Below are 26,495 nucleotides of genomic sequence, written 5' to 3'. Positions count from 1 at the left end.
CCACCCTCCAGGTGAGGAATCTGGCTATTCATTCATTTGAGAGTCAACAAATCTGCATTGAACACTAACTCTGTGCCAGCTTCTGAACACTAGGGCCACCACAGAGAACAAACCCCACAGCCATCCTGCTCTTGTTAGAAGACCCTGCTGAGGAAGATAGGCTTGCCTTCAGTCCCAGCACTTGGGAGGCAGAGGCAGGCAGATCTCTGTGAGTTCGAGGTCAGCCTGCTCTACAGAGCTAGTTTTAGGATAGGCTCCAAAACTACACAGAGAAGCCCTGTCTTGCGAAACCGAAAAAGAAAAAGAAAAAAAGACCTTGCTGAGAATGATGTCATCAAGCATTCTAGGAGTCTGATGGGTACATGGATGATGGGTACATAGATGTGATCAACTTAAGAGGAGGATACAAAGATGGATGGGTGGTTGACTTGATGTATTAAAAGAAAGATGGCTAGAGGGATTGATGGATAGACACAGTGGGAGAAAGCCCAACCCTTTGTCCCATTACCTATTGCTAAGTCTCCCTCACAGAACAGATAAAACTGACAAGCGTCTTTGAAGGAGGGTGCAAAGGCAGTCTTGGGCTAGAGGCCAGTGGTCTACTGGAGGAGGCTTGGTGATGATGAGGATTAGACACCAGGAAGACTCCTCAGTCTATACTCAATCTGTGTTGACTCATCAGGCCCTAGTGCCATGGAATCCTGGGGGTTCAGGGGCCATAGAGAGGAACAGAAGGAGGTACCAGGTAGCAAGAGTGTCAGAGGAGTGAGGGACTTCTTGTTTGTGAGGGCTATCTCCAAGGCTGGCCCTCAGCAATCCTCCAAGCATCTCCTAGCCTGCTAAGAGCTATGCCATTTGCACTGGCAGGGTGGGTCATTCAGCTCTGTGGGTTGGGGTCTCTGGTTCTGTCCACAGACCCTGAAGTGAGGCTCAGAGGATGACAGCAGCCTGCTGAAGGTTAGCACAACCAGCGGTGGCTGGCAACACTAGAGTTCATTCGCCACACAACTGCTAAGGGGCCAAGGACAAAAGGTGCCCCAGGAGTGGCAAGATTGAGGCACACAGCAGGTCTGCTACAGGCAAAGGGCTGGGTGCAGGCACCAGTGGCTTCAAGGGGCAAGCTCTATTCCTAGGTATCCCTGAGTCACCAGCATCCATCCCCTCTCCTGTACTGGCGAGGCTTGGAGAGCTTCCTATCCCCCATTGTCCCGCGAATCACCTCCCACCTTCCATGTGCCTCCCACACTGCATGATCATTACCTCTGCCTCCCTGATGCACTTCACGTGTGCTCAGGCTGATGCTAATGAGGCGGGCATGAGTTGGTGGCAATGCACCTGTGGGCAGCTCCTCCCTCCTCCCAGACCATCTATCGAGCCTTCTCCCAGGGTTCAGGGTACTTAACCTCTGTCTGTAGGGCAGGCATGTTCTGTGGAGACATCAAAAAGCAGTGGCAGGCTTGTAGAAGGTGGGGTTCCAAGTGCCGCAGAAGGCTCCAGGCTCCTGGAAAGGCCTCGGATGTTGTATGAGGTGTTACAAAGCTTAGCTTGCTTTGCACCTTGGCAGGCTCCTTCCTGCCAACTGTGTACCCACACCCTAACGAGCCAGCCCCAAAACACATCCTATCTCCAGAAGTGTAGTTCTCCAGGTCCTGCTGGGTCTTGCAAACCCCCCACCCTCCAATATGAGGAACCCTGGGAACTGCTGGGATTCCCTTTAGTGAACTGACCTAAGCTTACCCCTAGGCAGCTCCCAGCCCTGGGGAGGACAGACCCATATCTGCAGAGGCCTGGGGTGCTGTCTTTAGCCACTCTGTGGCCATACATGACTCACTTTTCATCCCTGGGCCTCCATCTCCCTTGGCAGGTTGGATGCCCTTTGAGATTTTCTCTGGTCCCAAGTTGGAAAGTGACATTTTCTTCTATTTACAGTTGTGTGCTTTTTTGGTCTAGTTGTGACCATTCCCGAGCCCCAGTTACATGCTGTATGAACCAATAGTGGCAGTTCAAGGAGACACAAATCAATAGATCTTTCTTCTCTGTGTTTTTTATGGTACAGGAATCAAATCCAGGATCTCATATGTACTAGGTACTGCTGTACCCCTAGACTACAACCCCAGCTTCTAGGCTGTTTTTTTATGTATACGAGTGAGGGTGTGAGTGTATGTGAGTGTGTGTATGTTTGTGAGTGTGTACCCATGGAGGCCAGAAGAGGGCCTTCGGTCCTCTGGAGCTGGAGCTGTAGGCAGCGTGAGCCACTTCACAGGGGTACTGGGAACTGAACTCCGATCTTCTGATAGAACAGCAAGCTGTTTTAATCACCGAGCCTTCTCCCCAGCTCCAGGGATTTGGTTTCGGTGAATCCTAACGGCGCTAATCATATCACATGCAAGGCATGGTCACACTAGATTTCTCCCACTAGCCTTGCAAGCTGGTGCTACTTACACTCCTAGCTCATAGTTGGAGAACCAAAGGCCCAGGCATAGGTCCTGGGCAGACCTCACCTTCAGGTCCCTCACTAGAGGGCCTGGTTCCCGGGGCTGGCAGGGGACACAGCTTCTCGTGGCCTCCTTTCCCAGAGTGGGTGTATCAGGGAGGGCAGAGGAGCAGTGGCCCCTCTTCGGCGCTGACGCTGGGAGCTGATGCTGGGAATGCTCCTGACAGCTGGGCGGGTAATCAGCGGTCTCCATCACTGCTAATAGCGTGTTTAGCTCTGTTTGCCTGGAGCCTCCCACGGGCCCAGAGCTGGAAGAGACTTAGCTGCATAGGGCAAGCCTCTGCAGCAGAGAGCCTTCCTGCTTCCTCCTACACCCAGCCAGTGGCTATCCCCAGGACTCTGGGCTAGGGTGGGGTTTGTGTGTGTGTGGGGAGGGGATGCTGCAATTCCTTGTTTCTTCTTCCTGACCCCAGGGAGCTCCCCTCAGCCTCCAGAACTGAGGAAAGGGCCTCCCAGATCATTTCTTGCAGTTGAACATGCCAGGGCCCAGGTAGCTTCCTCTTGTACTGTGGGCCTTGAAGAGCTGGCAGGCCCAGGGCCAATCCTGTCTTCGCCTCTGTCTTCAGGCTGCCATACCATGTCTGCTGCTGGAAAGGGTAGATCCCCAGTCCCTCTGTCACTATCATTCCTGAGACACTGCTTGCTGGGTTAGTAGAGAGTACAGCTCACACTTCGGGGCAGGGGAGAGGGGCTTCTTCACTGGGTCACACGCACACACCACAGGCGCAAGGAGCGTCCTAAAAATGGCCTGCCGAGAGCCCTGTTCTGGAGAGAAGACCCCTGTGTCTGCATGGGTTCTGCCCTCGGTCAGAGCCATGCTCACTATATCGCAGGGCCCCCAGCTTCATCCCTGTGCTCAGATCCGGCCTCAGGAGTCCGTGGTCTCCTGGGTCACCCCGGGAGTGACTAGCAGTCTTCCGCAGGCAATAGGGTAACTGGGGCATGGGATGCTGGTCTGCTCTAGGGAGGGACTTCCCTGTGACTCCATTTACCTGTTCATTGCCTGTCGTATGAGGCTCGCCTCTGGAATGTCCCCTCCTCTAGGGCAGGACTTGGTTCTGGAGACAATGGTCTCTCGTGACCTGTGGCACAAGATGATGTCTTCAGAACGTGCTTGCCTGCCCCTGCCTTCTCATGGCCGTGTGAACCGTCCAGTTTTCCACTTTCCTTGGACGCGTTCGCCTTAATGACATACATGCCCCTCCACTTGCAGAAGGCTTTGGCTGGCCCCGCTCTTCACCGTTCTAAGGAATGCGGCTATAAATGGCGCTGCACGTATAGCCCGGTCCCCTCTGCAGATCTGTCTCTGGGAGGAATTCCAAACAGTGGGATTATTAGGTTAAAGAGCATAGCATATTTATGGCCCAGTATAGGATGGGGCAGCCTTCTCCTTAGCCCTTAGGCAGGGTCTGTGTCCCCGAGGTCTGTCTCTGGGTGAATTCCCACACAACTCCCTTCCATATAGTGTCTAAACCCAGCACCCTACTGGCTTTTTGAACAGGCGCCAGGGCAGGGGAGGTAGGGGGCTGCAGAGTGGATGAGCGTTGGGAATAGGGACCGAAGCCAGGAGCCCTGCCTGTCACCACAGCCCTGTTTCCCTAGGACAAGACTCAGGTTCTATGGCCACAACCACTCCTGCAGTCTCAGAGAAGGGAGCAATGTTCCCCGAGTGGATGGGCTTGTGTGTCCCAGGCCTCAATCTATTTTCCACGTCCCTCATCTAGACCCCTGGGTAAGGGCCCTGTCTGGGCTGTTACTCCTGTCCTTGTCCCTTGCCCTTTGTCATTATGTCCCCATTTTCATGACACTCCTTTCTCCATCATGATCCTCTTACCCATCAGTACCGACTGGAGACAGGAGGGGTCCCCCACGGTCAACCTGTCCTGGGAAGACTTATTTTAGAGTATGCCCTACCTGCATTTTCTGGGGACTTTAGGGCTCCATCGAAATGACCAATGAATGAGTCAGGCGCCATGGCGGGTACTGCTGTGGGAGGAGAGGACTTGGTCAGTAAGTGCCAGGTAGCAGAAGTAGGAGCCCCGTGGGTGGGGTGGCCAGTGTGGTTGCCCCTTTCCCTGGCCACTTTGTCCTCTGTGCCTCCAATGGCAAGAAGTTCTGAGAGTCTCTGGCAACTTAAAATTTAAAATCACACAAGAAGTTAGTCTGTCTAAACTCTCAGAGATGAGCTCTACAAAGCGGCCAGAGTGGTTGTGGCATGCCCGAGGAGATAGGAGACCTGGAGGGGGCTTGCTTTGGAGCAGTGCCAGGATCAGTCCCAGCGACGGCCTCCGGAAGACCACCGCCTTGCTAAAGCGAGCTTTATGCTAGCCCAGACAGGGTAGGATGAGTACGGTTTGCCAGATGTAGGCCCAGCTCCTATGCTGGCCCCTATCTGGAGCCCTGGTGAGAAGGGGCTCCGAAGGAGCCTGTGACTTCCGCCCTTGGCCTGGTGCTAGGACCCCTCAGGGCTGAGCGGCCTGTCTTCAGCTGCCTCCTCTCTCTCCGTAGGGCCTCTCTCAGCTATTTGGCGGATAGGGGAAACAATGGCTGTGGAGCATGTGGGTGCATGTGAGGGGATCATGTGGGCTGTGTGATTTTCCTGGACACAATCATTCTGTCTACTCTGAGATGAGTTCTTCTGCACAGCTGCCAGAGTGGCTGTGTTATCCCTGGAGTGAGGAGTCTTGGGGGGCGCTCTTTGGGGGTGCCAGGAGCAGTCCGGGTGAAGGCCTCAGGAAGGCCACTGCCTCGCTAAGGTGAGCTTTATGTAAGCCCAGGCGTTGTCTAGTACAGAGAACCACAACAGCCAGGTACACAAGAATTCAGTGGAGCTGGCAGGCAGATGTCACAGCCAGTGCCGCAGACAGATGGAGAAGCCAAGGCTCTGAGATGTCCACTGACCTGCTCTGGTCATAGTCAGATGGTTTTAGAGCTCTTTCATGGCATCTGTTTCTCCGTGCACACATGGAGGTCACACTGCATAGATGAAGCTGGACAGGGCTAGCAAAGCAAACAGGCTGAGATCTAAGTTGGGAACCTGCCACGTCCTATCTCCCACCTCCCTCTCTCCTAGGCAGTGAAGTCTCTACCCGACTAGATCAGCGAATGACGGGTATACAGAACCCTCCAGCGGGCTCACAGTGCACGTGTTCCTTATGAAAGAAATAAATACTATTGTTATAAGCCACCGAGATTCAGGTGATGTTTGTTACCATAGCCTAGCCTAGTCTGTACTGACTGATATCCTCACAAGGCTGACCAATAAGATCCTTGCCTAAGACTTCAGAGTAAGAGTTCTCTGGTAGCTGGGCTGTTACTGTTTCCACAGTAGGAATACATACACAGATAAGCCATATTTCAGAAAAATAAATGAAGAGAAAGGTGGGTATAGTGAAAACTGCAGAGAATTCCTGAACATTCTATTTCCAGTGAAAGATCTGGATGGCTAAAATCTCTTGCAAGATTCTATGAACCATTGTCTCTTTTCTCATCCAAAATGGGGATAGTGGGGGGCCCTTTTCATCTCTGTTCTGCTACAGGGTGAAGGGGGACAGTAACTCAATTTCTCATGTCACAGATGAGGTATGGATTGTGGGTCAGTGTACTGACTAGTTTTATGTCAACTTGACACAAGCCAGAGTCACTGGAGAGGGAGGAGCCTTCACAACATCGTGCTGTAGGTATCTCTGCTCTGCTACAGGGTACAGGGACAGCATCTCATGTTCCAGATGAGGTGTGGGTCATGGGCCACTGTACTGACTAGTTTTATGTCAACTTGACACAAGCTAGAGTCACTGGAGAGGAGTGAGCCTCCATAACACTGGACTGTAGGCAAGCCTGTAGGGCATTTTATTAATAAGTGATTGATGGGGGAGGACCCAGCCCATGGTGGGTGGTAGCATCCCTAGGCTGGTGGTCCTGGGTTCTATAAGAAAAAAGGCTGAATAAGTCATGAGGAAGTAAGTCAGGAAGCAGCTCCCCTCCATGGCCTCTGATTCAGCTCCTGCCTCCAGGTTCCTGCCCTGTTTCCTATCCTGGCTTCCATCAATGACAAACAGTGATGTAGAAGCAAAGGCCAGATAAACCCTTTCCTTCCCAAGTTGCTTTCAGCCATGGTGTCTCATCACAGCAAGAGTAACCCTAAGATAGCCATCAAAGGACAAGCATTCCTTTGTTCCCTTTTCTGGTAAGACGATTCGAACAGCAAAGAGAATGTAGCTCTTTTCTTCCTCTCCCGATTACAGCTTCCCATAGCAACTATTCTCACCACAGAGAGGCTGCTACGATCCAAAGATCTGTGTACCCCCAGAAGTCACATGACGCAGCCAAACTCGTTGGGCGATAGTGTTAAGAGGTGGGACCAGGGGCTGGGGAAGTAACTCCATGGTAGCAGGACTTGCCTGGTACGTGTGAGGCCTCGGGCTCAGTCTCCTGCAATATGAGACAAAACAAGAACATGTCTGTGAGCATGTGGTGTGCACACAGGGCTCACAGCCCTCGGGCCCCCTTAGAAGAACGACATCGTGTGGTACCCGCTTCCCTAAAATTTGCTTTATTCACACAGTGCCTGACTTGTTTTAGACAGGGACTTGTTCAGCTAAAGCTGGCTTCAAACTCACTATGTTGCCAAGGGTAACATTGAATTGCCGATCCTCGTGTCTCCACCTTCTGAATGCTGTGGTGAGAGAGAAGCACCACTATGTCTGACTGACACCACGCTGGCGGTCGAACTGAGGGCCTATGCATGTTAGCCAAGATCTCTACCCGCTGTCAAACAGCGGCTTTTTATTCGAGACAGGGTCTCTTTACATAGCTCTAGCTGGCACAGAACTTGTTAGGTAGACCAGGCTGGCCTGGAATTTACAGAGCTCCACCTGCTTTTGTCTCCTGAGTGCTGGGATTATGGGGATGTATGTTAGCACACCTGGTCCAATTCTGTTTGTCACCAACATGGAAGAGAAGTGGTGAGAGAGGGCATGGGCCACCCAGAGTCCTTATGTTCTCAGATTCAGAGTTAAGACCAAAGTCCGGCAGGCATGACTGAGCCTCAGCACTCAAGGAAGAAACTTCCAGGCCTCTGGCACAGCACCCTACGAGACACCCTGCAAACAGCCAACACTAAAAACCTGTTTTAGTTTTTTTTTCTTATTGCTATGATAAACATATCCTGACAAAGGCCCTTTAAGGAAGAAAGGGTTTATTTGGCTTATAATTACAGATTTCAGCTCACCACTGTGGGGAAAGTCAAGGCGGGAAGGCAAAGCAGTTAGCTGCAGACAGTCCACATTCAAGAACAGAGGGCGAAGGATCAATGAGTGCACACTGCTGCTTAGAGGGTTCTCCCCTTAGTAATTCCAGGGACTAGCCCATTCAATGGCACTGCCCACATCCAGGTTGGGTCTTCCCACCTCAATTAAGAAAAGCCCTCCTAGACCAACCCAATCCATTGAGATCCCCTTCCCAGGTGATTCTACAGTCTCAAGTCAAAAGCAACCATCACAGGGCCTAAAAGACAGCCCTGAGTGTAAAAGTGCTGGCCACCAAGCTGGAGGATGTGATTTTGATTCTTGGGACCCACATGAAAGAAGGCAGAGCTGAGTTTCATACGCTGTTCTCTGACCTCTCCTTCCTCCACCAAATCAAGAAATAGGGCCAGGCTGTGGTGGTGCTGGCCTTTAATCGGGAGGCAGAGACAGGCAGATCTCTGAGTTTGAGGCCAGCCTGGTCTACAGAGTGAGTTCCAGGACAGGTTCTAAAGGTACAGAGAAACCCTGCCTCAAAAAACAAAACACAACACAAAACAAACAAACAAAACCACAACCCCCCCCAAACAAAATAAAACAAAAAAAGAAATAAAAGTGTAATTGTAAAATAATAATAAAATAATCAGACTCCCTTCTTAGTTGGGCTAAGGCAGCTGTCTTTAGCAGTCCTTGGTGTGCGTGGGCGGAGTCTTTCCACAGGCTATCAGCACTGGGAGAATAGCTCTAACTGCCTTCCTGCCTTCCATAACAGAGCAGACCAGAGAGGACTCCTCTGCAAGGTGTGTGTGTGTGTGTGTGTGTGTGTGTGTGTGTGTGTGTGTAAGGCAAAGGGTGAGACCCAAATGCTCAGGACCCTCACCCAGGCTGCAGTAGGCTTGACAGGCATCTCTGCAAAGGGTGTAGCAAATGTTACCCAATCAGGGAGAACTCAGTGACCCCAAGACAGAGAATCCAGGGCAGGGGAAGGCCGCTGAAGCAGGGACTGAGTTTTCAATTAACAGCCTCAGAGCTAGGTGCAGATGGTTAATGGATCGTCAGTGCTGGTGGCGTGACCGCCACCCTCAGGACTGGGATTTGGGGATACACACGTTCCAGATCCCACCGGAATAAGGAATCTTCTGAGTTCTGAATCCAAGGGAACTGCAAAGCCCAGGATTCAGCAGAACCATGGTGTGCAGGATGGAGAATAGGGGTGGTGCGGCCAGCTTTGTCCTTTAGTGGGCTCTCTCTCTGCTGGGGGTAGCGAGCTAGGGAGATGCTGGGTCGTAATGCAAACCGTGATCTGTATGTCACTTGTAACTAGTTCCAAGACTGAAAATGCAAGTACAGAGGTGACTTGCATCGTGGGGACTTTAAAATTTAAAACTGCATCTTACTCCCACTTCTGTTTCTTCCTCTGTCGGGGAATGGAGAAGGGGACTGCCCCAGAGAGCATCTTGAAGCTACTCCCCAGCCACCCCAGGGGACAGATGTGTGCAGGCAGTAACTGGTGAAGGCATGCATGGGGAGCTCTCGTTTGCTATCTGAGGCTCTCCCCCTGCCTCAGTTTCTATGTCCATAAAGTGGGTAGAACTGATGCTCACCTTGAATGATGGCTCTGAGGTCGGATGATATATGAAGGGTATTATGGGGGTTGGAGGAAGAAAGGAGAAAAAGGAAAATGGGGGGGGGGAGGAAGGAGGAAGGAAAGAATGGGACTAGAAGGAGCCACCACGGCCATCACGCCTGTAGTCCTGGCACTAAGGAGGCTGAAGCAAAAGGGCTGTTATGAGTACCGCGGCCAGGCTGGGCTGCATGGTGAGACTTTCAGACTAGCCTGGACTGTAGAATGAGATGGTCTTAAAAAATAGAAAGAACAAGAAAAGAATGTTGCCCCAGGCAAAGGTCAAGAGCCAAGTCATTTGATACCCCCCTCCCCCATGAGCTGGCAGAGCTTTTGGAACGCTGAGTAAAGGTTCTGGATTTTGCCCCTTGCCTTTGGGGATGGGCAAGGTCCATGGGCTGCTGGAGGCCTGCGCCCCGCCAGGGAGGGTTAGCTGGGCCTGTGGGGGTTTCTTGGGGTTTGCCGGGCTTTGGAAAGCCTTTCCTGGCTCTCTGAGACTCCAGGGGCACAGACTCCCCTCTGTTGCCATCTTGCAGCAGTCTGACAGAGTAACTCCCTGCTGCTGGTGGAATACCACAGGTGGAGCCGTATATAAAGACTAAAGGATTCTGGGGCTCACGATTCTCAAGACCAGGGAGTTCAAGGCCAGTGGCCACCTCTGGTGCGGGCTTTCTTACCATGTCCTGCCATGTCCTAGCATCTCATCACAGGTGAGGCAGAAGTCTCGGCTCAGGTTCCTCTACAGTCACACTGGATAGAACCCCAGTCTTGAAGTCTCCTTAAGATTTAATTTTGTCCCAAATGTCCCACCTGAAATGTCACATTGGGGCTACTTTCCCACCTTGTTGGTGTCTATAAAGGGTTCCACTGCAAACTGAGGTGTTTCAGTTTGTGTGTGTTGGGGGGTGTTCCCTGGCTCTGCCCCCTTCCTGTTTCCCCACTCCTACCAGTCCGGCTCCCTTAGAGGTTTGCTGTCTTGACTCCTGGACCGGACCGGGCACAGGAGTCGGGGCACAGCTGCAGAAGCTGTCTATTCTCACCTCTTTTGTTAGCCAGTCCCCTGCAGCTCCTGCTAGCTCTGCAGAGGAAACCTTTTCTCCCCCCTAGGTGATCTCATTTCTCCTGGAGTCTCTATGCTCTGGTCCAAAGCTCAAGCCACTATTTCCTGCTCATTTTCCAAGACACAGCCTCTCCCCTGTTCTCTGTAGTTGGCACCCTGCTCTGCGTCCATCTGAGTCTTTAGAGGCAGAATGTTCCAGAAACGGCCTTTTAAATTCCCTTCTTGGTCTGTGCATATTCCACTGGGGCTCTTCCCACCTCAACCAAGCAAGATACCACTTTTCTCCCAAAGCCACCCCCCAGACGTTGTAGTTCACTGTGGCAAAGCACGGCTCTGGGCTTTGTCGGGAGTGGCCTTGTGCCCACAGAGGGGTCCGATTAGAACTCTGTTCTCAGAATCAGCAGGAGTCACAGATGAACCCACTGCTACCCCACAGCCAGAGGGTCAAGCGCTGTGCTACCCATTGCAAGGTCAGCAACTCTACAGGGTCATGAGATCAGAGAATGTCCTGAGTGTAAAACGAAGAGCCGCTGCCTCCCAAGTTCAAGGCCAAGCTAACATGACCTAGCTTGACTCTACTGCAAAAACCAAAAGTACCAATTGTAGATGCTTCACTGTTGCCCTGACTGTTAGAAATTTTCCTAACGGGAGCTCTCTGCCAACGCAGAAATCCCAATCAAGCCAAATCACAACAAGCCAAATTAAAAAGTATCCAGGTTTAATGGGATTCCTGCGCTCTTGGGTGGCCCCGAGGAGGAAACGGGAAGCTGCAAACACTACCACAGGGGGAGATCATGTGGGAGCTTTCCCGGGAAGCAGTTTAAATAGACTGGGGAGTGATCAAGATTTTGGCGGGCTGTCTTGACCCTCCTCCTGGGAGGAGTCAAAGCTTGGCAGGCACAGGGATGGGGCCTCCAAAGATGGAGGCCAGAGGCCAGAAACCAGGACTTGGGACTTACACTGATACCCCCAGGTGCATGAGTCCACTGGCTTCCTGCCTCTCTTCACAGTCAAAGGAGCCTTGGGATTCCTCTGGGTCCCCAGGTTTGACCCGGGATAATCTAGCACTAGTGTACCCTGAACAGGTGTGAAGCTGCTCCCACACTAGAGTATCCCAGCACATCTGGTTTGTTGTCCTAGGAGGTGACTGTAGACACTGTTTGTTCTCCCCTCTCTTGCCCTACAGCTCCCTGGAATTTGTATGATGGTCGTGCTACCGGAAATGGGACACAGGGCTGATGGGAAGGGGTGCACTCAGTACCCCACCATGCCACTCCAAAACATATCCTTAAGGCCCCACACTACAGTAAGAGATTCCCACACCCCTTGAGAGAGCAGGTGACACCCACTAATCAGAACCAGTAGAAGCCTGGGAATTCATAGGCATCTTGGAATGAAAGGGCCCCTTATGGGGTATATGTTGAATGCTCTAGAAATAGTGATGGCCACTTTTGCCACACAGGGACAACTGTCCTGAAATAGCTGGCTTGCAGATAAGTGGAGCTTAAACAAACCTGACCTGCTGAGGAAATGCCGCAAAGAAATAGTGCCAGCTCCCTCTGTGGTTTTGGTGTCTGGGTAGGTCTACCAGTTCCCTTTATGGGCCAACCCATTTGAATTTAATTTCTTGCTACTTAAGAAATCGAGATCTGAACTGTCCCAGAGTGAATTTACAATAGTATTTGATCAGAACACAGAACACCCAATATCCGTTCCAGCTAGCCGCCCCTTGCCTCCAGTTCCAAGGAGCAGGTCCACAAAGGCCTCCTGCCTCAGCCCTGCCAGTGAGGAGCCTGCATCAGTCTCAGTTAACCCTTGTTCCAACTCCACCTAAGGTCTAATCGACTTCCAAGATGACACAAGGATGCATGCCCATCCCAGGAATCGAGGAAAGCGCTTAGCCTCCAGAGGGAAGGATTCTCAGGCCTGGAGAGGACAGAAGCCAGGGAGCCAGTGGGAGCCAGATGTCTCCCAGGCCTGGGTGGAGGCCTCCTGAGGGACCACTCTCTTCTTGCCCAGTGGAGCTGAAACAAAGAAGTCCATCTGCAGTCTGTTTCCCTAGAGATAACTTGGTGATATCTTACCAGTTGAGATCCAAGGAGGTTGAAATAAACCCCAAATCCCATGACACCAGAGAGCACACCGCCACTAATGGACTCTGCACATCTCACTTCCCCCAAAACTTGGGTCCTCAGGTCGGCACCATTGAGAGGCAGAGGGACTTTAAGAGGCAGGGTCTGGTCAGGAGGTCTGGGGATCACTGGGGATGTGCCCTTGAAAGGAGTTGGGGTTCTGATTTCTCCCCTTTTCTCTTTTCCTCCCCTGCCCATGAAGGAGGTGGCTTGGTGCTCCTATATGGCAGACTTGGCTCATTAGCAACTGGAACCTTTAAAACCAAGGCCCAAAGACCTTCTCTCTCCTCTAAGCTACCTCAGTTTTTTTTTTTTTTTTTTTTTTTTTTTTTTTTTTTTTTTTTTTTTATGATGATGATGACAGAGGAGGAGGCCACATCATCACCCTGCACTCCTGGGACTGTCATACAGGGCTTTTATTCTCTTCTTGGCCCCAGTGAGATATGGCAATAAAGAAGTATCTAGAAAGATGTAGACTCTGCTAGCTGATGCCTAGAACTGAGGCAGCCATCCTGCAATCATGGGGGAAAATGGTCTGAGCTGGTCCACTCGGGAGGGAAACATGGATCCCTGTTGATGTCACTAACCAGCCCTGGGCCATCCTCCCTCTGGACGGGCAGACACAGGAGACACATCTCTTTTGATGTTTAAGTACCTCTGAGTTCAGCTTTCTTGCAGCAGGAAGCATTGTATCCGGTCCCTCTATTTCTGTTCTACTGAAGTCCCCACTCCAGTACCCAGCATGGACTAGCACCCCAACGCTGGGGGAGAGCAACACTCCAGCTGCTTTTCACAGCCCCTCAGGAGCTCAGCCTCGTGTGGCTGGCTGTTTGTTACATAACCACTGCATCCATAGAGAAGCTGAGAGCTATGTTCAAAACTCCAGGTTGCTAGGGGCTGGGGAGGTTGTTATGAAAACTGCCTGGATCAGTGGTTCTTAACCTTCCTGATGCTGTGACCCTTTAACATGGTTCCTCCTGTTGTGCTGACCTCCAACCATAAAATCATTTTTGCTGCTACTGTAATTTTGCTACTGTTCTGAATCGTAATGTAAATACCTGTGTTTTCTGATGGTCTTAGTCGACCCCCGTGAAAGGGTCATTGCAACCCACAGGTTGAGAACCACTGGCTTAGAGGAGGGTCATTCCCACACCCTCTGAGCCAGTATCCCCTCCCTGCCAATGCCCAGCCCAGCTTGCCTAATGTTCTAACATTGTAGGCAAGGGAGGATGGAGGCAGGGCCTGGGGCTGGGCCAGAAGGTCCTTATGGAGGGAGTAGGCTGTTCTGCCACTACTGCTCATGTGCCCATTGTGGGGTGAAAGCAACAACTGATTATAGATATTTGCTTCTGAGCAAGTGGTCTCTTGTAATGCCCCAGGGCCCCATGAGGGCCCTCCCCAGAGTTATTGTGTTTAAAACACACTGCTTTGATCCTGGGTGTTACTAAGGACAAAAACCAAACCAAAAAGAACCTCTAAGACCCAAGTAATCAAATTCACCCACCCTGCAAGCTTGCTGCTTTCTGGGAAAGGACTGGGGGTCAGGAGAAGGGCCTGGAAGGAAACATTAGAGGCTATGTCTCTGGACCCCAAGGTCACCTACCTTGCTAAGGGGAGGGTCCTGAGAGTCCCTAGGACTGTCTCTCCTGAGCGGAGCAGACAAGGAATGTCCCTTTTGTCTTGCCCCTCTTTCCCACCCAGAACTCTTCACTCTGAGTGCCTCTCCTTGTGCTGACTCCTCTGGCTGTGACCCATGTAGAAACGCTGGGCATGGTGACATGAGCTCATAATCTCAGTGAAGGAAAGCAGAGATAGGTGGAGCCTTTGGGCTCACTGGCCAGGCATCCTGGCCAACTTGGTAAGCTCCAGGCTAAAGATCCTATCTCAAAATACAAGGTAGCCCTCTCTAGAGGAACAACACACGAGGTGTACTGTTAGCCTCCACACACACGAATACACATCTACACTTGCACCCACATATGCAGCCACACGGACATGCACAGAACACATACACACACGTACATAACACACATAAAAAGCGCGTGCGCACATACACACACACACACACACACACACACACACACACACACACACACACACACACACACACACACACACACACACACCTTTCCTGCCCCAGACTCTACAGAACTAAGCATGATCAGGAAAAAGTAGCCAGGGTGGCAGACACCCAAACCGCTGAAACCTCAATTCTCAGCTGTGGATTGCCAGTGTTTAACAAGACCATATTGAAGGTTCTGGAATGTAAGAAGGGGTCTACCTCATACAGGCCAGGCCCAAGCAATGGCTTTGTCCCTTGAGTGCTCAGAGCTGACACAAAAGCAGGGAATTACCCAAACGACCACATGATGAAGACAGTGCTCATGGGCTGTAGTCATGATATACTTTGCCTGTTGCTGCATCCAAACACCTGACAGAAAGCAATTTAAGGAAAGAAGTGTTTGTTTTGGCTCAGTCTGAGGGGTACTGGCCGTCGTGGCTGAGAAGACGTGGCAGCAGGCGCTTGAGGCAGCTGACCACATCACAGCCAGTCAGGAAGCAGGGCGGTAAGTGTTGGTGCTCAGCTCAAGTTCCTCTTTCAAAAAATTACATGCATTTATTTTGTGTGTGTATGTGGACGTCAGCTTGGGGGAGTTGGTTCTTGCCTTTATTATGGGTCTGGCCTTTGGTTCCCAGCATCCATTAGGGGCCACTGCAGTCTGTAACTCTGGCTCCAGAGGGCACAATGCTCTCTTCTGGCCTAACACGCACATAGTTAATATATATTATAATATATATAGTTATAAATGTTATATATATATTTGAAACAGGGCTAGCTTTGAACACGCAAAGATCCACCTGCCTCCGCTTTCTGGGCACTGGATGAGAGGTGTGTGCCACCTCGCCCCTCCCAATTTTCTAAAGACTCCCCCTCTAGCCCTTGGGTCCTCTGCATCCTACGCTTCCAGACTGGGAGGGCAAGAGGATCCTAAGCACAGTCAGAAAGGTCTCGCCCCACCTACTCTTAAACACAACAGGATCACGTGGTACGTGCTGCGCGGCAAGCTGTGCGTGCCTTGCGTGGAGGGGATGGGGCTTCGTGCCCACAGCGCGTCCCGATTGGCCGGCGAGGCAGCTTCTGAGGCGCATGCGCCGGGCGGGCGCAGTCTTCCGGCTTAGCTGGCTGGCCCAGTCCGGCGGCTGTTTTGGCGGGAGTTGGCTGAGGGTGTGAGGTGAGCTTTGTGGGACCTGTGTGCTGGGTTGGGTCAAGCCAGGCTGGGCTGTGCAGGGCTTTCGGGCAGGCAGGGACTAATATCCTCGTGTGGGGAACTCGGGCTGGTGGGTGGTCTTGTTGCCGGGCCTGGCACACAGACCAACCCTCAAAGGCACGAGGCCTAGCTGCTGGCCCGGAGAGACCCACTTTGCCCTTTGCTTGGCTTCCGGCTCCGACTCCCAGAGGACAGCGGCAGGGATGGACTTCCGGTGCTGCCGCTGAGACAAGGCCTTTACTTCCATCTTGGGTTTGGCGAGGGGCTTCCTTGCAGGCTCCGTAGGGGTATTTGCTGGAGCTCCACCTTTAAAGTCAGGTTCTGTGATGCTTAGTAGGACGGGAACGTTCGACATTGTGGGGGCGGGTTTGCAGTTTAGCCTTTGGTCAGGAGCGACACAGAGCTAGGCAACAAGTTTCACCTGTGTAGGGCGGATAAGAGAACTCACGGAGCGAAAGGAACAGTAGTTTCGGGTCTCCCCCCCAGCTGAGGCCCGGTGGGGTATTTGCAAGGTTATTTTTACAGCTGCAGCTGGAACCCCCGCCCTTTATGTAACAAGCTCTCTGCTTTTAAATGTTAGCCTTAATTCATAACATTTTAGCACATCATACAGCCAGTGGGAAGAGATATGGGAACGGTAGCTGGCCCTTGGGGAGGTGTGTTCCATCTACGCAGACTGCCTGCGGTCCTCCCTTAGGGAAGCTGGCTGCCAGACACGTCTGTATCCCGGTGCTTGAGAAACTGAGGAGGGGGTCGGAGCATTCAAAGCCAGCCTGAGCGAACATAGCAAGACACTGCCTTAACAAAAGTGAGACGTGTCCCCAAACTGACCTGGTTTGTGTGAGCTACATCGTTGACTTAATTGGCTCACAAGAAGTGCTCCTTGCCTGGTGTTTTGCTGTTCTTTCAGGGCCAGCATTGGGGTCAGAATTTGAGGTGAAGCATGCTCTGAGGCTGAGGGGTATCAGACATCTTCCTTGCAAACAAGGCAGGACCCCTGACATCGCAGCCTTGCCCCCCACCCCCACCCCCGTGCTTAGGGTCCGAGTGGGGCTGGGAGAACATTTTTCAAAACAGGGAATGTATTTGAAGTGAGCTCGCCAGAGCCTGTGTGTACATGAATCAGGATCCGTTTACCACTTGGCTTCCTGGTGCTAAATAGCATCAGGGGAGAAGGAGCACCCAGGAATTGCTGGGAGCTAAGTCACAGGCTTCTGGATCTCTGGGTCCTCTCCATGCCCCTGAATTGCTAGGTCTACACATGAATCTTTTGTGGCTCTTGCTTTCAAGATAACTTTCAGGTGATACAGAGGAAGTAAAATGGGACCCCTGCAGGCCTTCACGAGGCCGCTTTTCTGGCAGCCTTGGGCCCTGGAACTCGCAGAAAAAGACCCAGCAGACTCTGTGGTCTCAGGAACAAGGAGGCAAGGCATTCTCAGGCTGGCTAGCAGCTGGTGTGGTTGAATGGAAAAAGATGGTGAATAATTAGACCAATTTGGCTCAGCACGGACACTGCGGGAGGCCAGGGTAGGGGTCCTCCTTGGGCAGGAATCCCTCTCCCATAGATGGATAATGGATCTGGGCTTCCGGAGGAGAGCAGCTGAGCAGGACTCGGTGGGGTCGTGGAGCGTGGCCTGTTCCTTGTGGCCCCTTCTTGCTGGTGTAACCCAGTCCAACCAGGCTTTTGCTTCTGCACGGAGAGTCTTTAGTTGGTGTCAGGAGACATCTGGACGTGTGGATGGAAGATAACTACTTCCTCTCATGTCGGCCTGAGGGAACCCCTGGCTTTTCTAGTTAGCTAACTTCCTGGAGGTACCACTTGCGTTGGGGACTGAGGCTCCAGTTCCTGGCAGTTGTCTGTTCTGGGGGTAGACTGTGAGTCACTTTAGAAACTCCTGGATATGGCTCAGATTCCATGCAGTTCCTCCCTTTCCCCTTTTCTAGGTCAGGTTCATGTGGAGAGAGAGTGCTTAGTTCACAGATCTTACAGACTTCATGGATACCATGTTGAAATCCAGTCCCCAGACCCAGCAGAGGAGTAACCACAATGGTCAGGAGGTAGTGTGGGAATCCTCACACCCTTTGTCCTCGTGTTTACCCTCTTCTGACCTTCTCCTGATGTGCCCCCCTTCCTTTGTCAGTGACCCTGTGGTCGCTCATTTCTCCTGTGGCCCTTTCCTAGACCAGTCTTTGGTCCTGCAGCTTTGGGGTTCTCACACCCTTTGCCGTCCTCCTCCTTATGCCCTTGTGGCCTTTACTCCTGATGTGTCCCCCTCTGTAAAGGACACTGAGTTCGCTTCCCTCTCCTGTGGCCCTTTTCCAGACCAGCTTTTGGTCCTCGGGCTTTGGGATGAAGATGGAGGCCATCACCCCATTCCTGGGGAAGTATCGCCCCTTTATGGGTCGCTGCTGCCAGACCTGTACTCCGAAAAGCTGGGTAAGTGATGGGACCAATGGGCCCTCCTTTGCAAAGCTTAGGCTAGCTTAGTTCTGGGTGTGGTGGATGCCGGGAAGCTGCCTCCTCCATGTCTTTCCAAGCTTGATCTTTCAATTGCACCATGCCTTTGCCCTTCAGAGGAATGAATACACAGGGGTCTGTGGGGATGTGGCTGGGGGAATCCGTAGGAAGCCTCAGGAGAGGTAGGTGGGAATATACCTAGGTCTGCACTAGCTGTGTTCAGTCGGGGACACTGTCATAGCACTCAGCATCTCTTGCACGTCTGTATCATGTGCTGCGGCCAAGACTCAGCATACTAATGGAGATTCAGGTTACAGATTCTCTGCTCCTGGTGAGTTAAAACCCCTGCTGAGAGGATTTTAATGTGCTTATCTCTAAGAGGGCAACTCCAAACGGGGCAGTGGTTTCCACTTTAAGCATGAAGCCTTTTTTCTTTCTGAGCCAACTTTGGGATCTTGGATCAGACATCTGGGAGATGTTCTCTGTACTTTCCTCCTGGTCGACTCAAAGGGCCATCAGGCAAGAGGCTAGATGTGGCGGGGGTACAGCGTTGGCTTGCAAAGGCCCCCCAGGACATGTTGTCCCTTCCCTCTTGGCTAGGAGTCCCTCTTCCACAGAAGCATAATGGATCTGGGCTTCTGCAATGTGATCCTGGTGAAGGAAGAGAACACCAGGTAGCCAGAGCTAGGGGTGCAGGGTGGTGGGTTGCAAGGGCCCTTTGTGGTATCATTTTCTTTCTGCAATGGGGAAAGAAGGGCCCCTGTCCTCTCCTTCATAACCACAGCAAACTGAGGCAAGCTTTACTGTCCTCAACTTCCTCCCATGAGCATGTATGGGTTGCCCACTGGGTGTCAAGCCACTGTGCCCCCTCAGTGGGGAAGTGGGTGGAAATAGGGACCAGATAGGCAAGTGGTTCCTTGTTCCTTTTAATTTTGCTCCATGGTGGAGCTTGGGCCTGGGGCATGAGACAGGTGCAAACCCTTCCTGATGAATAGAACTCTCTGGACCTTGGGAGGCCTCTCTGAATCATCTTCCCCCAGGTTTCGAGGCTGGCTGGTTCGCAGGCTCTGCTATTTCCTGTGGTCCCTGGAGCAGCACATTCCCACCAGCTCTGATGCCTCTCAAAAGATCATGGAAAACACTGGGTGAGGAGCAGGATCAGAGGCTGGTACTTGTGAGATACTTAAAAAAGGGTGACAAAGGCTCTATCAGGATGGCCAAGACTGGCTGAGGCAAGGTTTCTGGAATGCTATCTCTGCTTGGGCCCACATTGGACTCTGGTATACACTGAGGAAGTGAGCGGAGAGACCACTGATGTCTAGCCCAACACTGTTCCCCTAATCCCAACAGGGTGCAGAACCTCCTCTCAGGAAGGGTTCCAGGAGGGGCTGGAGAAGGCCAGGCACCTGACCTAGTGATGAAAGAGGTGCAGCGCATCCTGGGCCACATTCAGGCCACACTCAGCCCCGTCTTGCTCAGGTAACAGTGGTGAGAAGCATATGTCCTTAGGTTGAGGCCTCTGCCCCTTTGGGGAGTGAATGTGAGCTGGGCTTGGAAAAGCACCAAATATTCTTCCTTAGTAGCTGGATGGTAGCCTACTGAAGCACCTGCCCAGGTTCACAGTACAGGTCTGCACACTTAGATACAGGTGATTAAAGAGGTGGACTGGTACAGCTGCCCCAAGGAACAAGGGCCAGAATACCCAGGAGGAGGGTGAGCGCTGTAGTTAGAGCCAGAAGTGAAGAGAGTCAGTCATGGAGGGCACAGGAGTAAGAGAGGAAACAGTTTCTTCAGAGGGAGAAGCCGGAGTCAGGGCCCTGAACAGGGAGGGCCAGGTTCGCAACAGTAGTGACATGGCTGGAAGCTGATGAGCGAAGCAGAGAGCAGCTGGAGAAGGAACCAGATTAGAGCCATCTAAGTAGTTCAGGCGGCTCTAAGGGCAGGAAAAGCCAGTAGGAAAGTTTTAAGAGAGAAGTGGCCGCATGATGAGCTGGGATGAGAGCAGAGACCAGCATATCTGCAAAGTTGTTACTCCCATTGTGAAGAGTACTGAGGTTAAGGTAGCAATAATGAGACTCATGAATAGATTAGGTGGTGGTAGGAAAAGAAAAACACAGGAAATCCCTGTTTCTGGCCTAGTACCTGGGGGTGTATACAGAGAGGGCTAGGCTTGGTCAGAAGGGAACTGGCCCTGGAAGGATGTTTGGATTGGGAATTCCAGTAACTGACTTGAGGACTTGGTTGTCTGTGTAGATCTGGGAGCTCAGAAGAAAAGAAGTAAGATTTTTCAGAGCTTTAGTATACAGTTTATGTTTAAAGCCAGGGGACGGGTTCAGTTAAGCAGCTGAAGGGGGCTTAGGTTTGTATGCCAGGCTCAGCTGTTGGTGATTTCGATCAATCCTCTATTGCAACAGTTCTTGACTCTGTTGAGGCTTTCAGGCTCTTAGCCTCACAGTGCCCGTGTGTAGGAGCTCCAGAGCACAACTCTAGCAGGCTGCCTGCTTCCCCTGTGCACCTAAAGTAGTCAGGTGGCCTCTGATGCAGCTTTTATAGGGGTATGGTCTTCCCCAGCATTCCCATATGGTTGCTGTGTCCCAGAATCGCCCCATTTAATGTTCCTGTCAGATGTGGGCTTGCTGCTTGCCCACAAGTTTTCCTCTTCCTCCTCTGGTGGCAGCATGGTCCCCCTACTGGGCGTCTGAGCAAATGCAGAGTCCTGCCCTCTGTCACCGCCTCCCTCTCCCACTTGTCCTGGTAGTTGGTAAACGTAAGCTGATGGGTTCTGTCTGGAAAGAGTCTGAGTCCTTTGTGATGTGAGCCAGTGCTTCATGAGGTCTTGGCAGCCAATGCCTCATGGTGCAGGCTGTGGCATCAGGACCCTTTGCAGCAGCAGCGCCCACTTAGCATTGTCTACTATTAAGCAGGTCATGACCTCTCCTGATCAGTGTGGGCAATAATGTTGCTTGCCTTCGAGTAGTACTGGGCAACCTTCTGGGGGTCCTGTGGGGCTGAACCTTGTGGAAGGTGACCCTGCTGCACCTCAAGCTGGTACTGCTTTCAAGGTTGTTCAGCTGGGCACTGCTGTGGTTCCTGAACCGCCTCTTCCTGAATGTGCAGCTTCACAAGGGACAGATGAAGATGGTCCACAAGGCTGCCCAGGAGGTAAGCCAGGCCATACTGGATAGGTTTGGATGGCCTGAGCAGAGGCAAACCCAGACACTATCAGCTGTTAGAAAAACCCACAGCTCTTAAGACAACTTTGTTGCCATGTCTCATAGTCCTGTTCCTATAGGGTGTCCTGTAGTTTCTTTCCCTCAGTTTCAATAGCCGTTATGCATTGCCTTAAGAGTTATGGGAAGGCTACTCTACCTTTGGAAAATGTGTAGAGGAGCCCTCCCTCCCCTCCGTGCTGCCCTGGGACTTGTAGGTGCTGGGGTTTGGCTGTGTTTTTATGGTGGGTATTTCCTTCTGGCTGTCTCTGGAGCAGGGCTCGCCGCTTGTTTTCCTTTCTACACACAAGTCTCTCTTGGATGGGTTCCTGCTGCCTTTCGTACTGTTCTCCCAGGGCCTGGGTGTGGTCCGTGTGGCTTTGGACCCCGGCACCTGCTCCCCTGCTCTCAGGTATGACAGGAGGGAAGTCCCAGGCTGGAGCAGGAGGGTGGAAGTTAATTCGCCTTCTTAGGGTGTTTTCAGCCATATGACAGCCTAACTTGTAGACTTAAGATGGTTGGCTATGGGTCCTTGGGCCATGACTGCTTCAAGTGCCTAGTCAGACAGGCTGGGAGAGGCAAGACTCTTGTGAAGCATCTGGGCCCAGTCTCTCCTCCAAAGCTCCTTCTCACTAGGCTCTGTCCTGTGCTCACAGAGCCCTACTGAAGAAACTTGGGGGACTTTTCCTGCCCCCAGAGGCCAACCTGTCCTTGGACAGCTCAGATGGCATCCTTGCAAGGGCTGTGGTCCGTGCAGTGAGTGTTCCCTGTGGTTATGTATGGGGTGGGCCAAGGGTACAAGAGTCTGCTTCTAATCTGGCCTCAACGCTCACCTTCCTCTCTTCTAGGCTGTGGAGCAGCTGCTCGCCAGTGGGCAGCCTCTTGTCATCTTCCTTGAAGAGCCTCCTAGGTGCCCAGGGCCCAGGCTTTCAGCCCTGGGCCAGGCCTGGCTAGGACTGGTGGTCCAAGTGGTCCAGGAGGGCATCATTCCAGATGCCACACTGGTACCAGTTGCCATTGCCTATGACCTGATTCCAGATGCACCATGTGACATGAACCATGTGAGAGCCTCTTGTCCCTGGGGACCCCAAGTGGACACCACTTCTGGGTGGCACAGTATGTTCTGTGATTGGGCTTCCTTAGAGCTGAAGTCAAATTGGAATGTGAACTGTGTGTAAAGGAACTGATACGACAGTCACAACCCTGCAGTATTTCCCAAGGTCTTTGCCATCACCACCTTAGAAAAGACCCCACAAGGGAGGTCATGGGTGCAACAGTTTGGAGAAGACCAGTGAGCAGTGTGGAGGGCAGAATGGGTAGCAGCCCTGAGACTTGTCCAAGAATACATGTGCAGCCTCTCCTTCCCTGCAGGACTTGGCTCCCTTGGGGCTATGGACAGGAGCCTTGGCTGTCTTTCGGAAACTGTATAACTGCTGGGGCTGCAACCGGAGAGCCTGTGTCAGGGTACATCTTGCTCAGCCTTTTTCCCTCCAGGTATGAAACCAGTTGGGAAAGGCTGGGAGAGCTTTTGTGATTTGGCCTTCAAAGCCATTGTAGGGATAGTATTTTCTGTCTTAGATGGTTTGTGTGTGGGTTTCCTGGGGGGCAAGAGCAGACCACACATCTTTATCCTGGGCAGGAATACACCATCAATGCTAGAAGCTGCTGGGACAGCAGGCAGACCCTGGAACACTTGCTGCAGCCCATTGTGTTAGGTGAATGGTAAGGAGCACAGGTGTATGGGTCTCGGAAGGGAGGCAGGTGGCTCTTCATCCCAGAACATCAGCACCAGACACTCACCTTCCCTACAGTCTTTAAGTGGAGGATGGCACACAGGCCTGGACGGGGACTTGGGGAAAACAGCTGTAGCTTTTGAAAGCTTTAATCTGGTTTCATTCTTTGATCTGTCTCTATTGCAGTAGTGTTGTTCCAGACACTGAGAAGGAGCAGGAGTGGACCCCATCAACTGGGCTCCTCTTGACTCTCAAAGAAGAGGACCAGCTCCTGGTCAGAAGACTGAGCAGGCATGTCCTGAGTGGTAAGGGAAACCCAGATCTGCACCTTTAGGTTTCAACAGTACTTTATGTAGATAATACGGGACCAGTTACTAGGACCTGAGCACCCCCACCCCCTTCATGGCACACTTGGGATACCAGAAGAGTGGGGCATGCAGAGAGGGGGGAGCAGATAACTCAATGTCTGAGCCAAAGATCTATGCCAGGTCCATCCCAATCTCAGATGCCCCTCAACCAGTGTCCTTAGCTGTAGCTGAGTCGAGTAGCAACACGTGCCTGCAGAGTTGTTAATGATGTGGCTGTTAGTGCTTTCTCAAATGTCACTCTGTAGCACACTGTTGGGGTGGGTCTGGTTATACTACTTCCTGGAACCTGCTCTCTCCTGCTGGGGTGGAGATAGGACTGTATGGTTGGGTCCTGACCCCTGACAGCACCCTACATTCCCACCTTCCCCCTCTCCCCAGCCAGTGTGGCCAGTTCAGCAGTGATGAGCACAGCCATCATGGCAACACTGCTGCTGTTGAAGCACCAGAAGGTAAGGGCACTGTACGGTGGGGCCCAGGGGAAGAGCAGGGCTTGGCCCCTGCTCAGGTCTGTTCTGCCTCCAGGGTGTGGTCCTATCACAGCTCCTGGGGGAGTTTTCCTGGCTGACAGAGGAGACACTGCTGCGTGGCTTTGACGTGGGCTTCTCTGGGCAACTGCGATGCCTGGCTCAACATACACTGAGCCTGCTGAAGGCACAAGTGGTTCTGCTGCGTGTCCACCAGGGGGACTTGGTGGTGGTGCCACGACCTGGGCCAGGCCTCACATACCTGGCACGTCTGAGCAAGGAATTGCTGCCCACCTTCCTGAGCGAAGCTGTGGGTGGTGAGTTGGTGGGCTCACAGGGTGGGGTGATGTGCAAGGAGAGGGGAATGGCTCCCTCCTTAAGCAGCCTCCTCTGCCAGCCTGTGCAGTGCGGGGGTTGCTGGCCGGCAGAGTACCACCTGAGGGGCCTTGGGAGCTGCAGGGCATAGAGCTGCTGAGTCAGAATGAACTGTACCGCCAGATCCTAATGCTGCTGCACCTGCTACCCCAAGACCTACTTCTGCCCCAGGTCAGATTCCTCTCCTGTAGCTCATCAGGGCCCTGGGCCTTGTCATTATGACCTCCTGTGGTAGTGATCCTGTCCTCCAACTACCTCTGGTCAGAATTCTGCTAGCCCCACCCGGGGGGGGGGGTGTTCTCAGAAGGGCTTTGGTGCTTCTCTTCCTACAGCCTTGCCAGTCTTCCTACTGCTACTGTCAGGAAGTGCTGGACCGCCTCATCCAGTGTGGGCTCCTGGTTGCTGAGGAGGTATGCTCCCACCCTAGGTGCAGCGCCCTGGGCTGCTCATCTAGCCCAGCATGTGCAAGCCTGTTTCCACTAGCTTTGCATGTGTAGCTAAGGTTCTCTTCACACATCCTGCCTCCACATTTCTTAGTGAGCTTGGGTACTTGACCCAAGTAGCTCTGGGTATCCTTTTGGGCCTGCTGGGCCAGGGCCAGGTCTGAGGGTTGTAGAGCTGATTCCGGCCCAGCCTTACCAGGTACCAATAACTCTTCCCAACTCCTAGACTCCAGGCTCCCGGCCAGCCTGTGACACGGGAAGGCAGCATCTGAGTGCTAAGCTGCTGTGGAAACCGAGTGGGGACTTCACTGACAGTGAAAGCGATGACTTTGAGGAGCTAGGGGGCCGGTGCTTCAGGGTATGCTGGGAGATGCTACATACCCTGGGAGGCAGTGGAGGTGAGGTGGTAAGGTACCTGGGAGCCTACCTTCCCACTCTGGTCTGGCTCTCTTCAGCTTAGCCAGCAGTCTCGCTGCCCTGACTTCTTCCTCTTCCTCTGCCGCCTGCTCAGTCCAATACTCAAGGCCTTCGCACAGGCTGCCGCCTTCCTTCACTTGGGGCAGCTGCCGGATTCAGGTAAGGCCCATACCCCTGGCAGTGTTCAAGCAAGGTGAGGCTCAGTTCCATAGAGCTGGGCTCTATGTCTAATTCTCCTGCAGAGGTGAGCTACTCAGAGCAGTTGTTCCAGTTTTTACAGGACTGTGCCCAAGAAGAAGGGATCTTTGGTGAGTTCCAAGCCCCATCTCAGACTTCCTAAAGGAGGTAGTTTGCTGGTGACTGCTGCCCCCTGCTGGACAGTAACTGCCTGACACAGGGAAGGGAGCTAGCATACAGAGCTTTAGTTAACATGCAAGTCCTAGATGGTTCTCCTTTAAGAGGAAGAAAGCCCTGCCCAGTGGCTCCCTGGCTTCCCTCAGAGCTTTTATTGTCTTTCTCTTTCTTCCAGAGTGTGCAGACCCAAATCTTGCTATCAGTGCTATCTGGACATTCAAAGACCTGGGGGTAAGAGGGACATTATCACCATTCTGTCTCTGACCTCACCCCAAGCCCCACGGGCTGCTGGAACTGCTCAAAAGAACTATCTTGTTCCCACACCCCATGGTGAATGCTAGCGAGGATAGTTTGCTTTTTCCCTACTACAGTGGGGTCCCAGGGACATCAAGTAGTATTTACACTCAGGCGCTGAGGCATCACTACAGAGTTTTTTGGGGGTTGGGATGGGGAAGGCTTGGCTCTGGGGACACTGTCCCTTCAGCAAGGGTGCTTACGGTCCATCTTGTGGTTCAGGTACTACAGCAGATGCCCAGTCCTACAGGACCCCAGCTCCACCTGTCCCCTACATTTGCCAGCCGGGACAACCAGGACAAGCTAGAACAATTTATCCGACAATTCATCTGCAGTTAGAAACAGTGGAACCTGATGGGACTTGTCAGCCTAGAACTTTAGGACACAGCTAACCTGGACTTACAAAAGTTGTGTTTACTCATCGTTGGTGTGATAAAATAAAGACACTAGGTTAGTTTCTTCCCTAAGCCTGAAGCATGTGTCTAATATCTCTACTTCCTCCTTACTCAGTCCTGTGAAAATGGCCCACTGTCGGGGATGGGGGAAGAGTGTGTTGTG

At 52.4% G+C, this 26,495-nt stretch overlaps 1 protein-coding gene across 1 annotated transcript; it reads left to right on the top strand.

Annotated features, from left to right (window-relative positions):
* Window positions 1–15,423: 15,423 nt before the first annotated feature.
* On the top strand, window positions 15,424–26,399 carry Gpat2 (glycerol-3-phosphate acyltransferase 2, mitochondrial). The gene is made up of 22 exons (XM_050134375.1): window positions 15,424–15,786; window positions 17,767–17,880; window positions 18,146–18,259; window positions 18,881–18,954; window positions 19,321–19,425; window positions 19,631–19,759; window positions 21,343–21,442; window positions 21,768–21,901; window positions 22,146–22,245; window positions 22,338–22,550; window positions 22,861–22,983; window positions 23,129–23,211; window positions 23,409–23,527; window positions 23,969–24,039; window positions 24,113–24,371; window positions 24,452–24,600; window positions 24,762–24,839; window positions 25,099–25,230; window positions 25,328–25,448; window positions 25,532–25,597; window positions 25,819–25,874; window positions 26,160–26,399. The coding sequence occupies exons 2-22, from the start codon at window positions 17,818–17,820 to the stop codon at window positions 26,274–26,276; spliced, it is 2,406 nt and encodes an 801-aa protein (XP_049990332.1). The 5' UTR covers window positions 15,424–15,786; window positions 17,767–17,817; the 3' UTR covers window positions 26,277–26,399.
* The last annotated feature ends 96 nt before the right edge of the window (window positions 26,400–26,495 follow it).

The sequence above is a fragment of the Alexandromys fortis genome, unplaced genomic scaffold (genome assembly GCF_014885135.2).
Source record: "Alexandromys fortis isolate MF-2015 unplaced genomic scaffold, M_Fortis_MF-2015_v1.1 scaffold_6, whole genome shotgun sequence".
Classification (NCBI taxonomy): Eukaryota; Metazoa; Chordata; class Mammalia; order Rodentia; family Cricetidae; genus Alexandromys; species Alexandromys fortis.
This window is presented reverse-complemented; position numbering and strand designations above follow the sequence as displayed.

What these genes read in the sequence shown, in the direction of transcription:
- Gpat2 (XM_050134375.1), top strand. Translation starts at nt 17,818, where the DNA reads ATGGATACCATGTTGAAATCCAGTCCCCAGACCCAGCAGAGGAGTAAC. An exon ending in AAGACCTACTTCTGCCCCAG is followed by an intron (nt 24,601 to 24,761) that starts GTCAGATTCCTC and finishes CTCTTCCTACAG; the next exon opens with CCTTGCCAGTCTTCCTACTG. An exon ending in GGGGCAGCTGCCGGATTCAG is followed by an intron (nt 25,449 to 25,531) that starts GTAAGGCCCATA and finishes ATTCTCCTGCAG; the next exon opens with AGGTGAGCTACTCAGAGCAG.